At 39.7% G+C, this 26,770-nt stretch overlaps 1 protein-coding gene across 1 annotated transcript in view; it reads left to right on the top strand.

Annotated features, from left to right (window-relative positions):
• Nucleotides 1-26,770, top strand: part of dst (dystonin) — a gene marked incomplete at its 5' end in the record, with an annotated part of 100,839 nt that continues 74,069 nt past the window's right edge. The window contains 8 exons of the mRNA XM_079229655.1: nucleotides 1-184; nucleotides 527-558; nucleotides 1,721-1,909; nucleotides 6,390-6,603; nucleotides 20,470-20,531; nucleotides 23,186-23,275; nucleotides 25,135-25,233; nucleotides 26,388-26,465. Of these exons, the coding sequence (XP_079085781.1) occupies nucleotides 1-184; nucleotides 527-558; nucleotides 1,721-1,909; nucleotides 6,390-6,603; nucleotides 20,470-20,531; nucleotides 23,186-23,275; nucleotides 25,135-25,233; nucleotides 26,388-26,465 (948 nt within the window). The remainder of the gene's footprint in view (nucleotides 185-526; nucleotides 559-1,720; nucleotides 1,910-6,389; nucleotides 6,604-20,469; nucleotides 20,532-23,185; nucleotides 23,276-25,134; nucleotides 25,234-26,387; nucleotides 26,466-26,770) is intronic.

Below are 26,770 nucleotides of genomic sequence, written 5' to 3'. Positions count from 1 at the left end.
ATGATGATTGCTGCGGCGTTTTTGGTTCTGTTGAGGCCGTACAGCATTCAATGTGTGCTGCTGTTACTGCTGCTGTTGCTCGGGACTATAGCGACAATTTTGTTTTTCTGCTGCTGGCATCGCAGGCTTCGTAATGGGAAACATCCAATAAAATCCGTGCTCTCCGGGCGCACGAGGAGCCGCGGTGAGTATAGCGCAGGCCAGCCGCATCTCCTCATCCTGATAACTCATTTTTTACGTGTTCTGGTGGTACTCGTGGTCTGTTTTATCCATTCTAGCAAGCAGCAAAATCTACCTTTAGCATGACACTGGTATGGCTGTAGGAGAACACACACACACACACTCATCTCATAGGGTGTTTAGGGTGTTAGGGTGTTGTGGATTAGTTTGTAGCCGAGCCTAAAATGTCTGGACTTATTGGTAATTAGATAAATGTCTATAGTTGATATCTGACATGTCATAGGCTATTCTTCATGGTAAATGTTAGCTCAATATCTCATTCTAACATTTGTTATCTCTCTTGTAGTGGGCCTCCGATCACATCATTTTCGATCAGAGGTAGGATGAACTTTTTAAATTATGGGTTTGAGTCTTCTCTAATATCCAACAGCAAGGAGACGCTAGGAGTTAAATGTGTGGAAGCTATATGCTTTATGAGCTCTTCAAGAATAATATGAGAAATGCTTCACCCAAAAGCCCGTTTCTTTGGACTTTTTATAGAACTGCATGACTATTTTAAGGACCATGATGTGCGCAATGCGCATGTGTTATCAATAAATAATGTTGGGGATTTTGCTGTTTCATGCTTTCAGGAGGGTTGAGACTCCGTACACTGTGATTTTAGAAACACATGTATGATGCAGCTGAGGTGTAAGTGAGCCGAGAGAAACCCACTTTGTAATACGTGTACTGTGCTCAAATACGTCAATATTAGCTTCTGTCGCTCTGTTTCCGTTTCACGCATTTTGCTTTCAAAATAAAACCATAAAAATTAAAGTCTTATGAAAATGCCTTAAACAGTTTATACACTGCCAAATCGCCCTCTTCAAATTGAAAATGTTATATATTATGGCAAAAGCTGTCTTAGTAGACATACTTCCTGTGGTTCACTAATTGATCTTCCTGGCATGGTTTATGGAAATAATGTATCCTATCTGTTGTATTGCTGTAGATTACATTTGATGAAACCAACCTTTTGTGGTTCTCTGAGGTTTTGAAGTTCTAAAAGCAAAAGCTTCAAATGCTTTCCTTCCTTTGCAGGTTATGTTATTGAACCACAGGACACTGAATCCCTGCTGGCTCAGTACTGTAGCTGGTAGGGATTCAGTATCATGTTCAAGGGCACAACAGTAGGGCAGTTGCTGAGCCTCAATGTTGAAGAACAATCGCCCTGATTGTTACCTTCAAAAATATGAAATCAAACAATACACAGGTCTGAAAGAAAAAATGAAGGGTCATGCGAAGAAAACCGTAGATAAAAACCTCACACTGTTATCTTGAATAGTTTGTTTTTCCTTCTCCTGTGGTGATAGGAGATGCCTAATCTTTCTCAAACACTTCTGGCTCAGAAGTCTAGGTGATATACCACAACAGTGCCTCCATAGTTTTAAAAAACCTTAATGGAATCACAATTATTGTTATGATGAGAGCTTTTAATTTGTCTTGCTAAGTCTGCTGAAAGTATAATCTGTTGCCAGCTTGACTTTTGCTCATATTTCAGGGCTTCAGGCACAGTCCACGTCATGCAAGAAGGAGCATACATGCTCGAGTGACAGAAGAGAAGCCCAATCTGGTCGAGATTCCTGAAAGCGAACCCGATTCATCGTCGACTCTAAGAAAACGCAAAGTGAAGAAGAGAGTCCTGCCAGAATTTTACCAGTCTGTACAAGTCACCCCCACACGCAAACCTGTAGGTACCTCCCTTCAGGGTATAGCCATGATTAATACTGATATTGTGTTGTGCTTGCTCCACTCCACAGGGACATCAGTGTGCCTTTGAACCTGCTAATGATTCAGTAGCTTGCTCAAGGACACAGGGCAAGTGCTTGTCTGCGTGGAGTAAACCCTGCTCTGAAGGATGCTCATTTATAGGTCCAAAGAAATGATTATTTATTTGTCATTGTGTTGTTACCTTGTATCCCTGTGCGTATTGTTAAATTATTGATCATAAGATGACAAATATAGATCGAGAAATATTTTTGTTTGTTTTAATCAGTCAAACTCTTACAATATAGGAGATTAATCTCAGTCATTTCAAGAAACCTTTAAAGGCAGATTCTATATTCCATTATCTTAGTGTGAAAAATGTATGTCACGCCGGAGCACTAATGAAAGAACCCAAATGCACGACCCGAGGCAGAGAGTAAAGTTCACAAGAATTCCTTTATTGATAAAGGTAATATTGCAACAGGATAGAGTCTCTGGAGAAGGACCGCCGAAGGTTCTCCCGATGTAACTGGGGAGGGACTGAGGCCGGTCGGCAAGGCTCTGACCCGCTGTGGTGAGAGCAGCTGTCTCACTCCGGGGAGAGTAGAATCGCCAACGTAAACAGTCCAGGGTCATTCACAGGAAGGCAGTCAAACTCGGCAGAGGTACAGGCAGGGATCGGGCTTACTCGGAAACGAAGGGACGTCGGAATCAGAACAGGATATCAGGCAGGAAAAACGCTGGTAAGTTGACTCACAGGTGAAGAAAAACGAACTGGCAACGAGACAAGTGAAGCACAGAGTATATATACACACTGGGAGGGGAGTTAACGAGACACAGGTGAAACACATCAGGGCAGGGAGAGGTAATCACATATGAGGAAGTAAAGACAGCAGACATGACACAGGAGGATGATTTCAAAGTAAAACAGGAAGTGACAAGACAACAAAAATAAAAGCACTACCGTCTAGTGACGGTTGTGACAATGTAACATTTCTCCAATAAGTAATCTAATTTTCCTTTGAATAATATATCATAAAAAAGAAGCCAAATACAAGTTTTTGTTCAAGAAATATAACATACATCACATTTAACTAATACAAATAGTACACAAATATATCAAATGGATTTGCAAATTGAAATGATACAATCCAATAATTAATTCTGCCCTAGTTTATAGTCCGGATAGATGGCATGCTGGTACATGTCCTCCCTGACCCATTCAGGTCTGTTAACCATTGATGTGGGTATGGGAACACAATGCGTGGGTATTTGTGTTCCCATGTGAATTAGCAGCACTGCTTCCAAACAAAATGTGCTCATCCTCCTTCTGTACTTGTTTCTACCAGTTTTAGATGCAGTAACAAGTAAGGTGAGGAGTGAGACGGTATAACTTCTGACCCACATATTGATCCATGTCTTCCTGGAAGGGAACATACAGCTACAGGAAGAAAGAGCTGAAACACAAGGGAATGGTTACTCATGGAAACATAAGCAGAGCTACATTTGTTAAGCTTTCTATGCATTGCTGCTCTATTCTGACAATATATTTTTCTTGTTCCAGAGAAGAGAATCCTGATCCCACATTCACAACATCCCCAAGTGTGTAGGTGTTTTTGGATATCATCCTTTGTGACCAGAATATTAGATGCACAATCTACACAATCTGTATCCCTATACTGCAAAGAGCTGTTACCGCTGTATTCAATTTAGTACACCTTGACATAATGATGTTGGAACTGATTACGTTCAGAGGAAATTATTGATCCGCGTGAAGCTGTTGCAACTCCCTGCTGTCATTAGTTGTGTGTATAATTCTGTAGATAACAGGTTCAAAAACATACAGTACATGTCAACTTGATCAGAGTTATGTCATTCGCTTCTGAAGCCTTCTAAACGAAGTAGTTTGCTGCCATGGGTAAACAAAATCCATGTAACGTTTAGAATTGTATTGACACATTTGTTGTTCAGGTGAAATACGTATTGACAGTGAGCAAAATATAAACAATCCTGTGTTTGGCTAATATTGTTATTCCAATAATACTAAAGGCAGAGGAGATTCACGTGACACTGTTAACACACCAATAATCACAATTTTAAGACTTATGGAATCCGAGAGCTTAAATCTGTAAGTGAGCTGACTTTAATGTAATAGTCCTTCATAAACTAATGCAGGCCTAGATCAGAACCACCATGAATCATTCATGATATATTAGCATGTGCAGCCGACACTAAACTATGCAACATAATCCATAATAATTGAAACCATATTGGTTTTTTTTAACTGATATTCATTTTGAACAGTAAAATAACTGATACTAACTTCTTCACATCTTGAATTCACAGCAAGTCAATCAGCTGCAGTCCTGTTTTTATTTCATATACACCACTAAACCAGAGTGTGCACCAATGAATCTGGTCATGAATGGAACATATATGAATGCATCTCTTCATTTTATTATGAGATGTATTATATAAGGACTGCTCATTTAGCAAATATACAATTTAAAGCAGTATGTTGGTGTTTTAGACACTGTTTTCACTGATGGCTACTCAGTAGCCCTTGTATTGACAAATGTCCTTTTTTAACACTAACAGCCCCTGAACAAATAATATCAGATGTTAACAAAGAATCATTGAAAGGATAAACTTTGTATGCATGGATGTGAGGAAGAGCCTTTATCTTAACTTTTCTTGTCCCTGTTTCATATGAAATAAATGGAAAAACTGACTAGGGAGAATTACTTATTCTAGCAGCCCAAGTAATAATGATTTAAAGATAGCCAGCATTCATTTTCCTCGAACCATAGTTTTTTCCCCCTTTTAGTAAAAATTATTTGCAACACAAAGTTGCCTTTTCAGCACTTTCTTGTATCCGTGTAAAAAGTGACACTGTGATGAAAAGGCCGCTAATATTAACAGTGTGTCGCTTTGATCAGCTCTGTTCCAGCACTCAGAACAGATTCTCACTACTCCTGCGGTTTAAAAATAGAAATTATTCTCTGTACCCCTGTCGAAACACTGGCAGAAGCTTTTGAGTTTATCCTCCACATTTACATTTCAAGTGCTTGCTACCTTTTAATAACATTAAGAAGACACTCCTTGCTGCAGACTCAGTCCTTAATGTTTGCAAATGAGTACTGAACTCTTCAGTGTCATATATGAGTCTGTTACGTTGCATTTCCCTGTTAAACACTGTGTTATCATGGAGGAGATGAAGCGTCATGGAGCATGTATATTGCGCCCCACCCCTCTCCTTCACCTTTAGGTTGTGTTTACTTGCATTTGTTCTGTTGCTTAATCTCAGGTGTGTCTGGGTGCAGCAGGACATTGCAACATAAAGCCATTCATTCATAATTTTCTATATGACAACTGTGTTGAGTTCTAGTTCTAGTTAGAATTAAAAGTCTGCACAGATAAAAAATGGACACCATTGAAAATCCTTACAAGGATACATTTAGAGGTGTAACGTTCTTTCTAAATAGATATCGATTGAATGGGTTTAAATTTAAATCCAGTTAAGTGCAATCCTTTTGTGTGTGTGTGTGTGTGTGTGTGTGTGTGTGTGTGTGTGTGTGTGTGTGTGTGTGTGTGTGTGTGTGTGTGTGTGTGTTCCCATGGTCCTCTCCTCCCTCTCAGATAATTAGCTCAACATATGTGAAGGCTTTCACCTCACCCTCTCTGGTTAACACCCCATCTACAATGTAGGCAATTACGTAAGTGTGTCATCTCAGCAGTCTCCTCTCTGTGGATGTCATGTGCATCTGTTGCCATGAGAAACCATGGTGGCCCTTGTCCCCTTATTACCCCTCATGCTTCTGCTGTATTTGGAGCCACCTATCACCTTAGTGCAGGGATGGCGCTCTAACACCGAGCTACACTGTTGTTGGCTACCGGGTATGACGCGCAGACACATGCAGTCTGCTCTCCCATCACGGTTCAGCTCTGCCTCGACAGCACACAGCGCACCATCCGCTCAGCCCTCTGGAGATCTGACATCACCTCGCATCCTTAATGCGTAGTTAAGGGACGATTTCGTGGCCGGAGCATCCCTCAAAGGGCGTGGCACACCCCTTTAGTAATTGACGCACGCAATCTGCGACTGAAGGGTGAAAGGAAGCTAATAACGCGCAAATAGGATTGCTATTTTTTTCTTCTTCTCTCTCCCAGCTGACAGCTCTCCATGTATACAGTGGTAAGTCTTATTGTTGACCTGGCGGGGGAGCCAGATACTATTGATTTCACATTGCCTTTATTTGGCTCAATCCTTTATGGGTCATTGCGAGCTGGTGTGGCTCACATTACGCACTTTGACCCGCGATGGTAAGAACAAAATGTGATTTGTGGCGTTTTATTCCTGCGCTGTGTCCTTGTTCATTTTGGGCTGCTTGTGTGTGTATGCGCGAAATCAAGTCAAGCATTGTTCTTTCTCCTTATCCCCCCGTCTTCTTTTGTCTCACCAGAGCTCCAGTTCGGGGAACCCTTCCCTGCACTGCTCCATGTCTTCCTCGGCGGATTTCTCAGACGAGGATGACTACAGTGTGAAATCTGGGTCGGCATCACCTGCACCCGGGGACACGTTACCCTGGAACCTGCCCAGGCATGAGCGGTCCAAGAGGACGTTTCAGGGAGGATCCGTGCTGGACCCGGCGGAGAGAGCCGTGCTCCGGATCGCAGGTGAGCGGCCGCCTCCTTGTTGTGATCGGATGCTAATACTGTAACGAGAAAAACAACGAGCGAATATGCTGCAATATCCGTGTCATTTGGGGGCTGCATGAGCTGGACCTCTCTGCTGGTGTAGCGTATCCACAGTTTTATTTATGGTCATAAATATTGTCTGTATTTGTGGAAGCCCACATGGCGGTATATTTTGGTCTGCTGTTATTCTGGACATGAGGCTTTACAATTGAGCTAATTATAAGGGTTTTGGATATACTGTTTAAAAAATCAGCTATTATTTATCATTCATTTCCATCGAAACAGCTGCTTAAAGATCCATTTGGGTCATTTTATAGCTGTATTAATTATTTCAACATGAGTCGATAATAAATGTCAGGTTGGTGAATTAAAACAAAAATCAATCCATGCTCTTGTTTGTTTCACACTTGATAATTCTTGAAGTTGACGTTTCATAGCCCTTAATTATTTTATAATAATACTTTGACTCTATTTGATGTAGTAAAATCCCTGTCATAATATATACAGTACATATCAGATCTTGATAGGGACTTTTGTTGGTGAAGTTTGGCACCTTTGGAATCTGTGAGTGACATTAGTGACAGTTGATGGGCTATTGTCAGCAAAGACAGTCGGCTATATACATTCAAGTAGTCTTGTAAATCCGCCAAAGTTTCAGTGTCTGAAGTCTTTGACAGGACGATAACAATGAAAAAGATCGTGGTCCATGTTACGAGCCGGTACAGAGAGACGCCTGAAAAGGAAAAGCGTTTACACTGTAAGAAATTAAAAAATAATTCAGTCTGGTTTCGACATTTTATTTTACCCACAGATGCGAATTCCTGCCTATTGAACGATACTGGGAGAGATATAGACTATTGTGTTAAGAAAATAAGATGCATTCAAAGTATTCATTCTAAATTCATTGAATACTTAAGCTTTGGCTCAGTTGAAATTGTTTAAGACAGACACTTTTTGCAGCGCACACGTCCGGCAGTCCTTTCTATCAATCTCGTGAACTCCAGAGAGGAAGTGTCGCCTATTGGACGGAGCGCAGACAAGGGAGGGATGTAGGGCGTTTCCTTCGGTGCAACAACAGCGCCGATCACTCTGGAGTCCTCAGCACATACACATGCATACACATACACATACACACGCACGCACGCACACACGCACGCACACACGCGCACACACGCGCACACACGCGCACACACTTACGCTGTCCTCCTGCCCGCCACTGCATGTCCAGTTTGAGCCCGGGTTATGGCTCAGTACGCAACGCAGGGTTATGGTCTATCGGACGAACAGGAATACCTCCAAGCGTATGAGGATGTCTTGGAAAAATACAAAGGTAGGATCAATGATGATTGAATGTCGTTTAGCATTTGGGACCTTGAGCATATTGCCTGTTTGCTGCTTGACAGTTCAATAAATGTCAGCCTGCCCCCTCGCTCTCTGCTGACTGGCTGCTCTTAGTGTCTTTATCCCAGCACTGGAAAAGTGGGAATATTTCCTGCATGACATCACAATTAGACTGCATTTCAGTAGCCGAGACCAAGGCTTCATCATGACGTTTTTTATGATATCAGTTGAATATTAGATCAGATGATTATTTTTCTTGTTTAGAACTTGAAACATGTCTGACAAGCTAGATGATTACAGTGTCTACATCTTTTATTGTCAAATGGAAGGGTTGGAACAGACTGTTGTTTGAGTAAATTGTACATTCACAGCGTAAACGAAAGATCTTTGTATTTCTAGGGTGATTATTATTGACAGAATGTTGCTCAGCTGACCTATATGGTGTCTCAAGGCAGACTGGACAATGACATTGCAGTGTGAGGCGTTAGCTCACAGAAGTAGCTCATGTCACTTCATGTATAGCTGCTCCTTTTGGGTCTATGCAGCTCATTAATTAGACCAAATCTATCACACAGAAGAGGTCTATGACATTCAGTGTTTCTTTGACAGCCAGAGCTCTCTGACAGAATCGGACATGCGCTCTGAGGCCAGGCCGGAGGAGATCTGGTGGAGCCCAATTCAAACTGACAGCAGCAGTTTTAACTTTTGTGTTTCCTCTCCACAAAAGAAACCAAAGTAAAGTAAACAAATGGCACACACTGTGTGCACTGTTGCACCAAATGCTTGCCACAAGCATGTTCTTCTCTCAGCTGTTGGGTATTGTAGCCAGCAGGGCCAGTCAGCTGTGGTGTACGGCTTAAACGCCCTGAATGGACTCTTATGGGATCATATGATGTAGCATCATTGGGAATATGTAGCTGCTGTTTTCAGGCAGAGGAGCCGTGACACTCAGCGGGCTTCTATCACTAGCTATTTGCGATTAGTTTTTACATGCTACATATTGATTTTTGGGCGATATTCGAATCCTCGCCAGTTGTTGCATGAACAATGAACTTTGCAAAGAATGGTAAGGTCTTTTAATTATTTTCTTAATAGTTTGACCAATACATTTTTAAGTTTATGGAAGCGTTGTAGACACACAAAAATGCTATGATTTTTGTTTGTAGTCTCAATTGAATCATTTTGTCAGATTTAAAAACTGACTAAATTTGGTGTTATTGTTTTCTTTCTTATGAATCTTATTCTGGGCATAAACGTGTGGCATTTGAGCGATCCGGTAGAAACTTGAGATCAGCTGGTGGGCTAATCATTACCTGTCGAAACTCATCTACAACCCTGTTTCCATCAGCTTTGTTGACATCAGACAGAAAACAATCAAGCACTGACTGTTGAAGCAGAAAGACGCTATCAACATTTATTTACTAAAGGTCAGTTTAGGACAAGGATTACCAATTAATAATTTACTGTATTTGCAAAGTTGTGGGTCGCTTATGTCTGAGAATGGTGGAGTGATGAGTGAGATAAAAATTTTTATGGTAAGATTGACAAAAATATCATCAAATTTACGTGAGAGGAAAGTTCAATCTTAGTTTGTAGAAGTTACTGCAAACAATAGCATTGTAAGAAGTGTATGTGAGTTTATAACTGGAGGATAAGGCTTATAAATGTTTCTGATAACTTCTACTTTCTTAAAACAATTTAGTTCTCAATGTACATTTGTCTTCCCAGTCATGAAAATGGCTTATAACTGTATTTATTGAGTTATTTTTGCATAGGGCGCTGTCTAAATGCTGGTAAAATCACTGTTTTTATTGTGACTTTAGTCTTATTTTCCGATGATGGGAATACCCTGAGCCCTGAGCCTCTGTCCATGTGATGCGTAGAGAATAACAGGGAGTTATTTTCATAACAATTTCATAAACAGTTACCAACAAACACATCCAAACAAACCAGTAAACAGCCACAGGCTGTAGGAAACAGAATGGTCTTTGTCTCACCAAATCAAGATGATAATGTAACTAGTTGTTATGGTCTGTGCTGTTGAGTTGGTCTTTATGTGGGTGCTTGTCACTGATTGTCTGCTTTAATTCCAGGGACATCAAATGCCTCTGTGAGTGACTGTAAGCTGTCAGTTTCAGAGGAAATATGATAACTGGAGGAAACTTATGCATCTGATTTATTGTAGTCTGTGAGAGCCATGTAGTGTGACCACCATGTGGTCTTAGATGAACTCTAATATCAAGATCATATAAATGCTGTGTGAATTCTGAACTGTGTTTGAAAGAAATGCAAGATTAGCAATTTTTGCGACAAAGCATAACAATCACCATTGACTGGATCATGCGTGTCGTTCTTATCGCTGTGGCTGTAAGAAAGAATGCCACACTAATTAGGTATTAGCGTTAATAGTACACTAAACAGAGGATTTGCTGTGAGTCAGGCTGAAATTCAATGCAGGCTTTACAAAAGACTGTAAACTTGAGGAATGAGTTAAAGACAGGGTTTCTGAGACACACACAACAGTTCACTGGGCAGTGGCTGTCGGGATCACACGCTTCCTGCAGAGCCTGCTCAGCAGGCCGTAAGCAGGAAGAGGCGGCAGAGTTTCCACACAGTTGATCGTCCTCTGACATCAGGAAAGATTTAATGGATTAGACATTTGGTGGTTCAGACAGCTCTTCTTGCAGTTCTTCTTTTTTTTAAGGTTGGCATATGGCGTAAATTAATTCATCAGTCTATTTGAACCCAATTAAACCTGTTTTGGTTATTGACAGAAATGCAGATAATACCCAGGTACATTTAATTGAAGTTCACGATTCAAGAAATATTTATAAACCTTTTCTTTGCTCATGCACAGCTCTTTAATATACTGAATTATTGTCGAATACATTTTGGTCCACTGGTCTTAAAAAAGACTATTACAATAAGAAAATGTCAACAAAATGAATTAAATAGGGTACTAGCTCAAACTGCATCAGTGAAAATACACTATAGGCAAGGAGTACTAGTCACTAGTCACCCCAAATCCATTTCTGCTCAGTTACACTGACATTAAAACATGTATAAAGCATATTATGTTAAAGCATAAGTTGAATCTTTCTGTGAATGTTACCTGATAACTAACTGTCTTAAAGGAGAAGACGTCTGACACGAAAGGCAGAGCCAGTCTTTAGGATGCCGGCTCTGTAAACTGTGTGTTGTCTATGAGGGTGTGGTCCGACAGTGAATCATTGCGGCTTGTATTATGACTTAATCTCTCATAACAAGTAGGCTACATTAAGGAAACTTACTGTTATGAAAGTCCAGTGGTTTACACGTGTATTATCGTGTATTATCAAACCCAGCGACGAGTGAGAGAGCATTGTGTTTTTTGCACAGTCACTGCCTTTGTCCATCCTCCTGGGCCGTGCCCAGCCCAACCCCTCGGCTCTATGTCGACAGCCCACTCATCACATTCAAATAGCCTCGTAGCCCCCACACACAGCATGCTGCCTCTACGGAGACTGTCTGCTCTACTACAAAAGACACTTTGTTTTTAGGGGAGCAGCATCTAAGTTCCAGAGACTTGTTCATGTGTCAAGTTGATGGTAGTGGCACTCTTTTGGGCTTTTCATTGAATGTCAAGGAGACTTAGGAGGGGTCTCTACCCACCAAACTCTGCCCACAGTTAGCGTTTTGTACTGAATATTGTGCATGCAGTTGGCCTCCAAAAACGGAGCATTAATCCACTAACTTATATTGAAACGTGTTTCCTGTACCCATGTGAAGATCCCGGGACAGAGGATGTCGTATGTGTACAGATTGTAACGCCCTCTGAGGCCAATTTGTTTTTTTGGGCTATACAAAATTAATGTAATTTAATTTGATTTCATTTTTTTAGATTGGTTAGTCATGGTCAACAGAAAGAAGACATTATCATATTACATTTACAGACAGAAAATGACTGCCAGTGCCGATCAAATATCTTGCACTGTAATTAAACTAATTATTGTTTAGAGTGGCAATTCCATTTTTTATTTCTATTAGGTGGTTATCAGAAAAAAAGGTTTGGATTGGCATATTGTGTATTTGATAGCTGAACAATTGGAACTAATTTAGTGCGATGGCATATGTCGAAAATGTGAAGAGATATGATTTAGAAGATGGTATAATCACTAGGTTATCTATCATCAAGGGTCATTTTACACTAGCGCAAGTGCTAAGTGCTAATGACTAATTAAGTGCAATACATTTTTGGATCAGTGTCGAGCAGTAGTTTCATTTTACAGATTTCTTTCAGAGTGGATGTTTTCTCAGATTAGTATGTGAGTTTATATCGGACATGTCGTTTCTCGTTGTTTTTCTGTTATGGTCCAGCAGTTTGAAAAGGTTTTATGTGGTAAACTAAATGTTAAAAAATGAAAGCCTTCTCCAAATACACAGTTCACTGCATGCACTTATGCTAAAAACACAACATTGTTCTTGTGGCCAAGCCCTTCATTGATCTAATCAATAAGCTTCATCTCAAATGGGCAGTGTAATCTAAACCAGCAGAGCTCTCAGAAAGCTTTTTTTGCTGCTCCAGTCTTTTGTCTGTGTTTAATTTATATTATTTAATCATATATTAGTCTTACTTTTATCATTTAGAGATATACATGTATTGTTTCTCTGGAATACATTTGATTAATATTCCTCATGTGTTTTATGAAATATAACTTGAATGCAGTCCCATGCAGTTTCATTATATCTGTGTCCGAGTGTCTGAGTGTGTGTCACTGCTGTATTTCTAAATGTTGTATTTACATGCTGTCATGGTGATAGGAAGACTCGCATGAGCTGAACCTCATTCCACAGCTTGGTTTAGCTCCTTTTGCATGAGCTCATCTTGTCCCACCCGTGACTCATGCTCCCGAGCCTCCTCCCTCCCTCTAGCAGCACCACCCTTCTCTCCCAAATGCTGCAGATGCTGGGAAGCAATCCCATACTAGCAGACGGAAACTGATTCATCTAATGTTTTATCGGTGGTCAGGAAATGAGTAGCTCCATTTGTTTTTTGTGTTGACTCTAAAGCTTTAGAACCATTGTGATACTCTTGTGACTTGTCTGATATCAGCTGTAACTTGTTATAAGAGTGATCAGAGAGCGTGTAGTGTGAAGATACAATAAGATAAATGAGTGAAGGAACGACGCTTCCATACAGAAGTAATGGACAGAGCTCTGCACCAATATCATCAGAACAACTGAGGGAATATCTTTCTGACAAACTGTGTTGAACACATCAGCAAAGTTTCAGAGACCTGTAGAATCTATGTCAAGGATCATTGATGGCACCTTATTGAAACCATGCAATTTGGGCTTGGCTCAAACCACTCTGCATGGTCTGCTGCATGGATGCCGTATTTCTAGAGGCCAACCTGGAAGTCAGCGTCGCACTGGTTCCATTTGATTTTGGATGATTGTAGAAAATAAACTCTGGGGCCAAATAGTTTGTTCTTATACGTTTTGTTCAGCAAGAGATACTCTTCTCAAATGAACACCAGTGTTTTCATTTTTGAGGCGTAAATGCATTTGGCAGTAAAAATATAAAGTTAGGCTATGTAGAAGTGTAGTATAAAGTGCAGATAAAGTTACATTTAAATGGATGATATTGAACATTTCATTAACCTTTAATTTAAATATTTTGTAATATTGTGATTCAAATTTTTAGTATTTTTAGTATTTAGTTTTTTATTAGCATTTATTACTGTTATTATCAAAATTGAAATCTGTTGATGTTGAATTAAAATGGTTATATCAGTCAGTGTAAATGCAGCACAGGATTACCCTTGTGTGGTGTTCGGGTCTGTGGGACCCATTTTAATTTTTTATCAAAAGAAATAACACATTTTCAATGACCACTCAATGTACATCCCCCTACACATTTATATTACATACGGATGTTCGGGCTACCTTCACTCTGTCCTCCTGTCTGGGACTGCTTATAGAGAGAGAGAGAGAGAGAGAGAGTGTGTGTGTGTGTGTGTGTGTGTGTGTGTGTGTGTGTGTGTGTGTGTGTGTGTTTTGTTTTTATGCCCCTGCCGTTCCTGCACAAGGTTGCAACATTGTTGATACATTCAAGCACCTACACCTGTCTGCTCTCACGAGTTCACGCGCATTTTATTCTCTGTCTTGCGGGAACCAATCTTTATTTGCTCGTACTCCATCCGAGCTGCACATTGGGGTTCTATGCTCTGACCTCAAGGTTCTATGCTCTGACCTCAAGGTTCTATGCTCTGACCTCAAGGTTCTATGCTCTGACCTCAGGGTTCTATGCTGATGCAGGAGCATCACTCATATCTTGATAATCATTTATTTTCTTTTTTTATTACATTTTATAAAAAAAGAGTAGCACATTGATTCATACATGTGATCAAAGAAAGGTAAAGGGTAAATATTGACCATGTATGCTGTTTATATTGCTTGTAATTGGGATGAAGTAAACATCTGTTGAGTATTTTAACATAAAATTGTGTGATTGTGTTGAATTAAAAACCCCAAAATGCAGCGGGTCCAGCAGACCCACCAACACTGGCTGAATAACAAAAATATGAACACCACACAAGTTAAGTCTTGATGAGGATTCTCACTCTCCACGAGTGAGAGTCTGGGGAGGAAAATAAAATCACATGCACAAACACTTACTCATATGTGGCAGTTGCAGCTGTTTCTCATATGCATGCTTGTATTGAGTAGTGTGTGTGTGTGTGTGTGTGTGTGTGTGTGTGTGTGTGTGTGTGTGTGTGTGTGTGTGTGTATGTGTGTGTGTGTGTGTGTGTCCCATTAATTAGCTGTCATTAATGCTTCCTCTTTCCTTTTGTTGACGTAGAGTGCCCTGATAGCTCATGCCTTAGGGCACTTCACCTCCATTTGCTTTTCATCAAGGCTGACACAATATTTCAACTTCACAAGTGAGAAAAATGTTACAGATGCCAACAGTATCATTGATTATAAGGACAACTCTTGATTGATACTGTTTATATTCAATGTAAATGCACATATATTGTCGACTTTATCTTGGTAAACTTAAGACAAAGGCTGCTTTGAAAGCTTTGCAACTAGTAGTTACTGAGCTGTGCAGTCACATATTTCGGCTGCTGCCCTGCCCTTCTGAGAAGACTGACTGCAGTATTCTCACTTACAAAGAATGACAAAAATGCACCTGCAAGTATCTCCCCCTTTACGTTTCGGTCAGACTTTTTTTGTTTACCACCTATCCGGATGCCAAGTTCACAACATGCCTATTAAAAGGCAATAGCAGAAGAAGGTAGCCATACTGCGCTGAGTCATCGTTTCAGTGGGCCTCTGTGCATTACAAACCCCTAATGTGTCATCCAACGAGGATGAACATCTTAGCATTGTCACTGTTAGCATATTAGCATGATGATGTCAGCATGGAGCCTCACAGAGACGCTAGCATGGTTGCTATATATAACTTCTGTTCCTAATGAAAAAGGCTTGAGACAACATAGTTGTAGACTGAGAATGTTCACAAGTACTGGAAGAGTGAACAATGTGTTTTGTATGTTGATCATCTTGAATGAATATGTACTTTATTAATCCCCAAGGGGAAATTTGGTGTCGAGTAGCAGCAATTTACAGACAGAAAATAAGATATCAAGACGGCAGGGATGAAAGATATATACAATAAAAATACTAATAAAAATAGCTGGAATGAAAGAAAAGAAAAAAGAACAGAGTATTAATTTAGGAATTCAATTCAACTTAAACTTAAACAGTAGAAGTGCAAAAGTGCAAGTGTGTATATTAAGTGTGTGAGGTGTGAATAAACAAACAATAACAAACAATAGGATAGTGCAAACATGCAAGTTATGTATGTAGTATGTGAAGTGTAGATAAACATAAACATGTACAGAGATTAATCAGTCAGAGGATCTGGCAAGCGGTGACTTGATGAAGCGTTACCCCTCAGTACCCTTCGGTGTGCTGCAAACATTTGTATTTTGCCTTTTATAATGCAGGATCCGACTGTTTGGTTTCAGTTATTCATTTCTTGTCATTGTGTGCAATTTATATAATGTGTTGACTTGGATCAAGTACACAGTGATGCACACCTTTATTTCAATATCTCCTCAACTGCTATGCAACGGACGGCCTTGTACTCAAAACAAAGCGAAGGTACACATGCATTTGCTTACTGAGGTGGTTGTGACACAAGAGATGTGAAATGAAAGCCGTTAAGCAAGAATGTTTAGCGAGTCCTTGTCACAGGCTGGAAGGTAGAGGGCTTTTCTGTTTTGATTTCCCTCCCATACGAGGTCAAGAGGATTACACTGGCTGGATTTTGATTGCTAGGACTTTTTGACTCCGCTCTGCTCATAATGTGAGGATATTTTTGGCATCCTGACGTAACAAGATGCCAAAGGGTGTTACCGACCCCCCGTGCCAGGCATTCTCGGGAAAACAACAATTTATCCGTTCTTTTGTTCAAAGAAGCTTGAGAAAATGTAGTCATGAACGCATGAAGTGGTGTGTAGACTTTTCTGCTGCTCGTTGCATTTCCAAAAATCGGATTGTGTGTTGATGCAGGGAGTTTGCTAACTAACCATTCATGCAAATGCTCAACCGGTGGTATGTCTGAAATCTCTTGTTTTTAAGTATATACAATTAATACTGGCCAAACTTATATTAACATCTAATAACCATTCATTTTGGGGTGGAAAAATTCACCAACCAAAAAATAAGACTAGGATACAGACGTCAACCCTCTACAAAAGGCAATTCTACCACTGCCATTTACTTCATCGGTCATGTATTTGTTGTAATTGAACTGAAGAAAGTCATCTAAGTGGCACAGAATACAGCATGTGGCCTGCAGTTGCAGGGGCAGCATGGTTTAGGGTTATAGCTATTTATAGACATGCACATGTGCTTTGCTTAGGTCTACAAATAGGAGTCTCAGGAGTTCTATGCTCTCTATTTTAATGCTGTGGTGGACTCTTAGCTTGTGCGGGGCTCTGACTCTACACCGGGTAGACAACAATTTTGATTAGATACAAAACCGGCCGCTGTGTGTCCCGGTTTTCAGGGGCGTTTGCTGTCATTGTTCTTTGAGTGTGCTCGCACAAGCTGCAAATAATTACAGAAGACTGTATAGTAAATTTTAATTGCTACTTTATTAATACCGGTTTAACGTCCTCTCATGGTGCACATTTGCATGTCTTAAAGGAGGGTTTGATGACTAGCCCCAGGTTTTTAAATGTCAAGAAGTTCAGATGTAATATGAGAGAAGCGGTTAGTCAGGCTCTCGTGATCCTTCAAACATCAACCCATTAAAGTCACAGATCACAAGCAGTTGGTTAAAACATTTCTGAACTGTTCCCAAACCTCTGATGGACATTTATCAGAATAAAAAAATATGAAATATGAAAACACCATGAGACAATTTGTGCGCTATTCCTTTAAATACTTGAAGTGATATTGTGAAGTTCTTGGAGTAAAAGTAGCTTTACTACTGTATAAAGAACTTCTCCCCTTAAATATGAATGAATGCAAACTATACCTCAAATTCCACACTTACTTGAGGAATGATGATTGTCAATTTGTTTTTTTAGGACATATTTGATTTGAGATAACAGGTATGTGTTTTGTGTTAAAATTGCAGAATAATTTCCCCAGGAATGTTGTTTTGGCTCGCTGGTGAAACTGGATCCATTTGGTATGGCTGTGTGAGAAATGCATTCTATTAGGCATTATGAAACAAAAGTAAAAGAAGACAGATGCAGAAGCTTTTTTGGGACGGCGTAGTATTATACTATAGCTGTTTAACTATTTGCTACAAAAATCCAATTTGTGTGACATAGTTAAAAGGTGCAAAAGCCCAAGTAGTATAATCACATAATTTATTAGCTGATAAAGATCAGGAAAATGAGTGTATGACACAGATCTGGTGTGTTGTCTGTCTGATATCTGATCTTTACTACTGCTTTTATGTTATGATCAAATAATGTATGACTACTGTTTTGAAGTCCAATGTGTTTAGGACTGATATGACTACACGCTCACTTTTTATTCTCATAAGAACCTCAAGAGGGCACCATACTATTAAACACACCCTCACTTTTTGGAAAGCACATCTACAGAAATAATGTATCTCATAGTATATTCAAACTTGCTCACTAGTTCTGAGTCTATTGAGTGTTTTCTGTAATATGTGCAGTATGTGGAGTGCAGTAGCCTCTTGCTGACCGTGCTTGATAGCTGGTGGATGATGCACTCTTTCAGCTCCTGTCTGCTGCTTTGAGCTGGAGAGTTTCTTGGAATGCTTAGCCAATATATATTGATGTGCTTCTCAGGAGAGATATTATGCAGCAGAGAGCTAAGTTATGTGCGTTACAAACCAAATTAGTGTCCCACTGCAGGCAGCACTGCTTCATCCCCTCTGTGATTCAGTTGTGTAGTCACAGGGAGCGATACATCAGCAGTAACACGTCAGCACTGTCAGACTACTTTCCTTATTTCTTTGGATTATTTTTTTAAATATAAGTGTTGCTTTTGTCAGGCTCTGATGTGATGTGTTGCTGCCCTTTTCTGATGTTTGGCTTCATGTCAGGCCTTGATCTATATTCGTAGACCATCATACAAAATCATTGTCACACCAACCCACTTTCTAATTCTCTGCAGCTTTTACACATGCACTATTTTTAGATGAACTAAATGTAGGATTCTGCAGAGTACAGTCAGGGACTCTTCAGGTACCTGGGAATGCAGGATGATACAAAAGCCTACATTACGTTTGTTATATATTTTATTATATTACTATTGCCTGCAAATTTTAAATACATGTTTGCTTCACTGAAGTCTTAAAAAGAAAAACTTTCATTTTCTATAACTGTCTTATGTAACTGGTATGATCAGTATAATAAGAAAACAAATATAAAATTCCACTAAAATCTCTAAGCGGAAAAACGTCTAGATTAACGATAAAATATCATATTTTTCGTGTTGCATCATGACGGGTGGTGATTGTTATTTGCCTGGATGTGTTCTCAGTTGTTTCTGCTGAAGTAAACATTGGGGTGAGTCTTGGCAGCTGCACAATACAGAGAGATGATTATCTGAAAACGTTTGCACTTAAAAATCAAGATCCATGACATATTGCTCACGCTATTAAAGATATTTGCACTAATCAAGTGATGCATGCTGTCATCAGAAATCATGATATATTGCTTTTAAATTGCAGCTTGAATAAACTTGCTTTTGAAACCATTCAAAAGTAGCTTCTCTTCTTTTTTTCTAAGAAGCACAGATTTTTTTCCTTGTGGTTTTCACTGCCGCTGCTAGACAAACACTAAACTGCGTAGAAACTCAAAATAGTGAGTAGCCATGGAAAACCTGACGGGACTCGTTCTGGATGCTTGATGAGAAAGGGAGCTCTGCTGCCCTAGAGGCTGGTAGGCAGGCAGGAGAGAAGCAGGAGACTGTTTCTGCCTCCTCACTCGCTCGTCCTCATGGCTTCCGTCTACCTGAACCGCGATCCTCTGGACGGTCCTCAGGAACTAGTGCAGAAGATGAAGTACCTGCTTAAGGCTGAGAGGGAGCATAGAGCTCACCTGGTAACTCTAATGTGCTGCATGGGTCAGTATTGATCTTACTGCTTCTTCTTGTCATTTCCTTGAAATCTTAGTCATGTCTAAGCGTGCTCATTTCAATAGTAGGTAAAATATCCTCGAGCAACTTCTTGTGTCATTTGTGTGATTATTAAAGAGCAGCGGTTATTTGGGTTTTTTAATCATGTGGTCAATGTTCAGATACATACTGATCCTCCACAGTGTTGTTGTCATTAGTGGAGTAAATGTGACCTAGCCAGCAAATCGTCGTTAATGTTATTGATTGTACATGTGAGTATTTTGGTGTTCACCAAGGACGATTTAGAGGAATTGTGTCAGGAGGCAGACTGTAACTGAATCCTGCTCTGCTCTTACACTGGATAGAAGCCAAGCTTAAACTAGACTACAGCAACCAAACATACAAGTTGTTCATAATGTAACACACGGACGCAAGTGTAGTTTTTCTCTATTATAATATTGCTACTAAAAAAGTACTGATTTTGAGAAAAAAAAATAATAATCATTTCCGTTTTCCCTTTTAATGCATCCATTTAGTTTCACATATGCCACATGCTGCAGGAAGTCTGGTTGCTATGGTCTTAGGAAAGAAAGAAAAAACACAACATGGTCAAGAGCGTGCAGGAGAGAGTGATGTAATTTTAGCCTCTTGAAAATGACATCCTTCTTTTTAGCAACTGGGAAATTACATCCTTCTTTTTAGCAACTGGGTCTTGTGGTCTTTATATACCTTCTCTTTTCTACATCACTTTCATTGAAAATGTAAATCTCAAAAAACCTCACACATTGACTCTCTGCAGCATGAAGCAAAATATACTTAAAGCTCCAAAAATGATCTGTGCAATGCTTTAAAACTTAAATGTGGAGAGTTTAATTGTTTCTTTCTTTCTCTCTACCTCAGATGAAAGAGACAGAGTGCAGAAGAAAACGTTTACAAAATGGATAAACCAGCATCTGCTGAAGGTAAGAACTAATGTGTTTACCACATCCAATTGAGAATCTCTGTATGTGAAAAACAATCTCATTCATCTGTGTGCCATGGAAACTATATAATACAGAGGTAAAACCTAAAAATGCCAAGAATCAGCAAACCGTTTTCCTACATAAACAATCCATTAGAGAAATATTGGCAGTGAAAACAACTACCACTCTCCATGTTAGGTCACAACATGCTGACATTCCTCCCCAGATATTATTAAGGCGGCTGAAAGTCACTTAGCATGACATGTGCTGTTGCTCTGCTGCAGCAACAGGTTGCCTTTTGTTGGCAGGAATCAGAATTTCTTGCTGTGGAATGTGTGTGTGTGTGTGTGTGTGTGTGTGTGTGTGTGTGTGTGTGTGTGTGTGTGTGTGTGTGTGTGTGTGTGTGTGTGTGTGGAAATTAATGAAACACCTTAGCAGACAGACAAGCATTGGCAAATCTCATCTAATCTGCCTTTGTAAAAATTCATGCGTAATGTTATACTTTACAGGATTCATACAGCGGTGGTGCATTAATCACTAAAAATCGAACTAATGTATGTTATGTTTGTCATAAACATGGAGTAATGTGATATATAAACTAAGGCAAATTCATTAATTAACTTTGGTACTGATATTTAGCATTAGTTGATGCCATGAATCCTGTTTATTGGATATCTTTCAGGCAGCAAATGTCTTTACTAATTAAAATAAGCAGGGAAAAATATTGCCGAACGAACAAAAACATTTAAAGTAAAAAATGTAATAAAATCAGCAACCAAAAGAGCAACACAAGCAATGATAGAAGTTACATTTACAAAAGCACTCAGCAAGGAGAGTTGGAGAAAGTCCGTTTTTGCAAAGGCAGAACAGCAGGACTTGTATCTTCACGTCAATGCAAGTTGATTTTCCACGCTCGCTGTGTGTGTCTCGGCATGGTCGTGATCACCAACTAGCTGCTGACTCTGGTGCTACCTCACAGCAGGTCAGAGTTCACTTATCCAGGGAAATATATCAACATCAGCTTGATGTATTGGCCGCACAATTTCTATAGACATGTCTATAGACTTGGATGACCCCCTCACCTTTCCTCTAATATCATTATAAGCTTAGCAGTTGAGTTTTTAGTGGCAATTGTCTCAACAACAATTGAATGGATTGACACATTTACATCCCCTTCAGGATAAGTTGTAATTACTTTGGTGATTCCCTGTTTTTTTCCTCTACCACTATCATCACATCAACGGTTCAATTTCTCTGTTACTTTGGTAAATTAACTTTCATAGCTGTACTTTGTGTTTAGTGCAAATGTTAGCATAAAAACTCAATAAACTAAGATGGTGAACATTACACCTGCTAAACGTCAGCATTAGCATGTTTAAATAAGACTATTAACGGGTAACATTACTGGTAACACAGCTGTACAGCTGCTCCACACATACTTTTTTTCATCAGGAATGAAAACAAAGCGTCAGAGTGTGTTAACAGACTACTATTACATGACATGTTGGGCCACTCGTTTCCCCCCAACCCAAGTTGTATTCATTGGTTTGCTCCTGAGGGGATGTTTGTGTTCATTGGTCATAATCTGCAAAGTGTGGTGTGGGCCATAAACTTGTCCTGAGGGGTCACGTTTAGGGTCAGTAATTACTTAATGAGGATGGGGCTTCCTGAAGATCAGTGCTGCTGACAGGATCTATGATCATGATGTGTGATGTTTTCAAACAGGAATGATTTTTCTATAAATCATTAGAAGGGTACATGAGGCCCTAATAAGCTGCAGGCTCCAGTGCTGCCTGTAGAAAATAAAGTACAGCAGTGAAATATTACTCATGCAGTGATGGTGCAGAGAAACAGAAACAAGTGTATGAAAACAATAAGATCTGTACTGTAGTTGTACCTGTTGAACTTGAGTTTGTGGTTTAATTTAAATGTTTGCATTTTATCCCATGTGCGACAGACAGATGTCAGACCTCTTTTTGTAAAGTCTGTTTCATCCATGATAAATCTGAGGTGCTGAGTAATAGTTGGGGGATCTGCGCTGTTGACCCAATAACATAAGGGTGCAAGTCTATTTTGGCTCCACAGCTGTGGCGGCTATCTGGGATTACAGTGCTGAAAGCCCTGTGTGAAAGCAGGTCAGCGGGTAGCAGGGTGATTTCAGAGGTGCGGTATTTAGGACAGGAAGGAGAGATGGGCCCGCTGGAAAGAGAAAGCCTCGGACCGGAGTTGTTAAGTGGCTCGCTCAAGTGCTAAAATAAGGTGTCACAATGACATCCTGTGAGTTTTATGCTACATTCAGTAAGGAAGTCTGTTGTAAATTGTGTATCATTTTTCTCATATTTTTCTAAACTTAGGTTTCAACTTAAACTGAACACCAAGTTAATTGAGTTGGATAAGAAAGACACATCAAAGGCCAGTTATAGTTACACCAGGTGTATGGATTTGGATACATGCATAGTATAATCCTCAAAGATCTCTTTTAATTGAGATAATTATGGTTCAATAACTGCGAACAACACAGAGATTTGAGCTCCAATTTTGACTTCATGTTCAGTAATTGTATAGCTATTTGTTATAATGAACAGTCGTCAATGAACAGTTTTTTTTTTTTACAATACTTGCTCATATTTTGCTTTCTCCCTTATTTTCCTTAGGTACGAAAACATATAAATGACCTGTATGAAGACCTACGAGATGGACATAACCTGATCTCACTGCTGGAGGTTTTGTCTGGAGACACATTGGTGAGTTAACGTCTGTTGTTTTATTGCTCATGGTTTCTTAAAGAGAAAAATAACTCAAAACAAACTACGGATGATGTTTTGATCCAGGTGGACATGTTGAGTGATCCTAGTTTCCTAGATCAGCCTTATGAAATCAAAACACTTTCTGAAAAGTGAGAAATCTATTCCTCTTCCCGTTGAGCAACTCATCAGACATCATGACTGATATACTTGCCCTGTGTCCTTCCCACTTATATAACTGAAGGCATTCTTGGGATTTGATGGTCTGTAATAAGATCTGCTTCGACTTTGCATCCACCCAAACCCACTCAATGAAGTCGCGTTTTTGGGGTATTTGTATGCAAGTTATGAACATATCAAAAGACTATTTTTGTTTATTTTTCCTTATCCCTTTCTGGGATACCTAACTGACTAATGTGTTTGTGATTTGTTGTGTTGTGCTACTAGATGTTAGTAAAAGGGAGGTACAGTAGGCCTTCCTTTACTTTTGTTTTGATACTCAGGGATGGGGTTAGGGTTTGGTTAGGCGTTGTGTCACTCAGTATGTTGCTCAATTAGCAACTAGCTTGAGTGGGATATTGAATCCTGTGATTAGCCAACAAGGTTGTTGTCTCTCAGTCAACCAAATGTAAGCAAGGAAAAGCAACTAGGAAGGAAAACTCTTTAGCCCACTGGGATTTCTGGCGAGTACTTGGCAGCTGATAATAAGTCATTAACAAAGCTAACAAGCCTTTTTAACGCACTAACTGCCAAAGGCTACCTTTATTTCGGACCCCCTTTCCCCAAGTAAGTGCTAACCGTACAATTTGAGCTTGGCAATATGAATATGACGGACAATTACATCAAAAGCGGTTGTAAAATCCAAGAGCACAGCCTCAAATAGTTACCTGTCATTCATATCAGAATAAGCATCATAAACTGCTAGCATGTCAAATCCAATACAGGCTACATTGATACAGTATGTACGTAGAAACTGTACCAGTCTATCAGTTTGTACAAGAAAGAATAATCAAGTTGCTTCAGACCTCCTTGTATTTTTTTCCCATTTGAGAAATGTATTTAAATACCACAATTACATGAGCAGTTATTCAAACCGCTGTATGTAAAAAAGGTCCACTGCTGGGGATGACTGTGTCATAAACAGTTTGAACTCAAACATGGCTGCACTTCTGTGTATACGATTTGCGTCACGTCCTTTTTGAGAATGCTCGTTGCAAATATTAACACTAAGAGAACACACATTGCCTTGTGATGAAGTAATATTACTTCATGAGCAGTGTTTCTGCCAGTGCAGGAAACCGTGCTGTTAAGGTGATTAAAGCACAGCTGGAGTGATTTCTTGGTCAAAACTTGGAATAACTAAGAAATGAACTAGAAGTTGATGTGTAGTTCAGTATGTGTATGGCTCTAATCCCTTAGAGCTCATAGCGGCTCAGTGTATAGCTGTAGCACTATGGCATAGCTACTTAGGCGTTGTACGTTATCCAGCTGGCTATCTGCAGTATTATTTAATTTCTCTGTTAACATGTCATTCTTTCATTTTAAAATATGTTAATACAGTCTTTGTGCAGTCCTGAGCTCCATAATGTTCTCATGCTGTGTTGTCCCTTTCTGTATTTAAACTGCATGTATTCCTGTACAAGGAGCCCCAGCAGTTTACTCCTCCTTCAGTGTGACTAACTTTCATCCTCTTCAAGCTATCTATTTCCTTTTACATCCTGTTTCCCTTCTACTTTCCTTCTCTTCTGTTGTCCACTCTGTGATTGGTTTCCGTCCATTGTCTAACTTCCTTTTGATTTGGCCGCTGTGTGTGTCCATGTCTTCCTTTCTTCCCCATGTGTTGCCTTTTCGGTGATAAGCCAAGGGAGCGTGATTTTCTGAAGACATTGCGGTTGGTGAGTGGGACAGAAGCATGTGCAGTTGAGCAGCATGGAGACACGGTGGATGATGATCAGGGGGTACGTGTGGCCTGCCCCTCCTCCCCCTTTTAACACACTAATTCACAGGTGTGCCGTGGCCCGTTAACAGGAGTGTAGAAACAATCCCACGATAGGATTTGTCTTCTTGTAGACTTACGTAATGGCTTCAGCAGATATTGTAGTTCTTCTATATGCTTATAGAGTAGTGTTTCCCTTTTCCCAATTTAGCAAAATTTGTGATTTCTGTGCAACATCGTTTTAATAATGCCACTTCTTTTGATCAGCAAACAATGTCAGAATCCTACATGACCAGATGACACTGATGATGCAGAGAACATTGTGCACATGATTTAAAGACCCAAGCATCTTCATACTCAAATGTCTTTTTGAACATGAATCAACTATACATTTGGCCCGCTGATCTAAAAAGATGCAATATATTGAAAGTAAATTGTCCATAGCGCTTGGGTCTTTATATCCACCTCACTAGCTTTGCCCATCAATGAGCCATGCAATCAAAGGGCTCTGAACCTTCGTGAGCATCAGGACATTTTTCATCTGGCGCTTTTGAGTATGCTTTTAAGTATTTTGAAGCCTCAAGAGCTCCTCATAAGTGTATGAGAGCCGTCAAATGAAAGCACTGGGATATGGGTTACTGTTGCTTTGCTATTGAGATGAGCTGGGTTCTTCCCATCTTTTATCAACTTAGAAATACGGCTGAATGCAGCACACATATTTTGCCGCTGCTGCATCCTGGCTACAATGCATTTTCCATTTCATTACCTCATGCTGTGGTCTCTGACTGTCCGTGTGCATTTGCCACAAGAGATTGGATAATTTCTCGAACGATGACTCAGTCTGCCATTATTTTAATATTTTATATTTGATGTCTACAGCACAGAAAATACCCTGTAACTGTTACTTTTTTGTTATTACATGCTAAGGGCAAATGTATACAGATGCAAATGGTGGGAAATGTTCTGTATATGCACAGATTTGTGAGAAAGGGCCACTCTTGTTGTGGGTAGAGTTTTTCTTGTGTGTTCTTTGAAGTCTTTATCTCACCAGAATGGCAGGTAAGAACCTGGATGCATGTTCTGTGTCCACCATGATACTAATCATATGTTAAATGTGTCCTCTGATATTGAGAAAAATCCAATTACGCTACATGACTTCCCTCTTTATGTCCACAGCCTCGGGAGAGAGGAAGGATGCGCTTCCACAGACTCCAGAATGTACAAATAGCACTGGATTATTTAAAGAGGCGACAGGTACGGATCAATATAAGCACACTTTTAAACTCTTCTTCTGTCACACTTTTGGTTGGAATGAATTTGAGCCAACATTGCTCATTTATTGTGATAAATAAATACACCTTTAAACCACAAGAAAATACTGAAAATCCACAGACTTAATTCAGAATTTTCACATTTTGATGCAGGAAGCGAATTTAATAAAATGTTACAGCTGGATAGCACCTGTGTCCACCATGCTACTAATCATGTGTTAAATGTGTCCTCTGATATTGAGAAAGATATTTCACATTTTGATGCAGGAAGCGAATTTAATGAAATGT

The sequence above is a fragment of the Taurulus bubalis genome (assembly GCF_910589615.1).
Source record: "Taurulus bubalis genome assembly, chromosome: 14".
Lineage (NCBI taxonomy): Eukaryota > Metazoa > Chordata > Actinopteri > Perciformes > Cottidae > Taurulus > Taurulus bubalis.
Note: the sequence above shows the minus strand (reverse complement) of the source record. Positions and strands in the feature narration are given on the sequence as shown.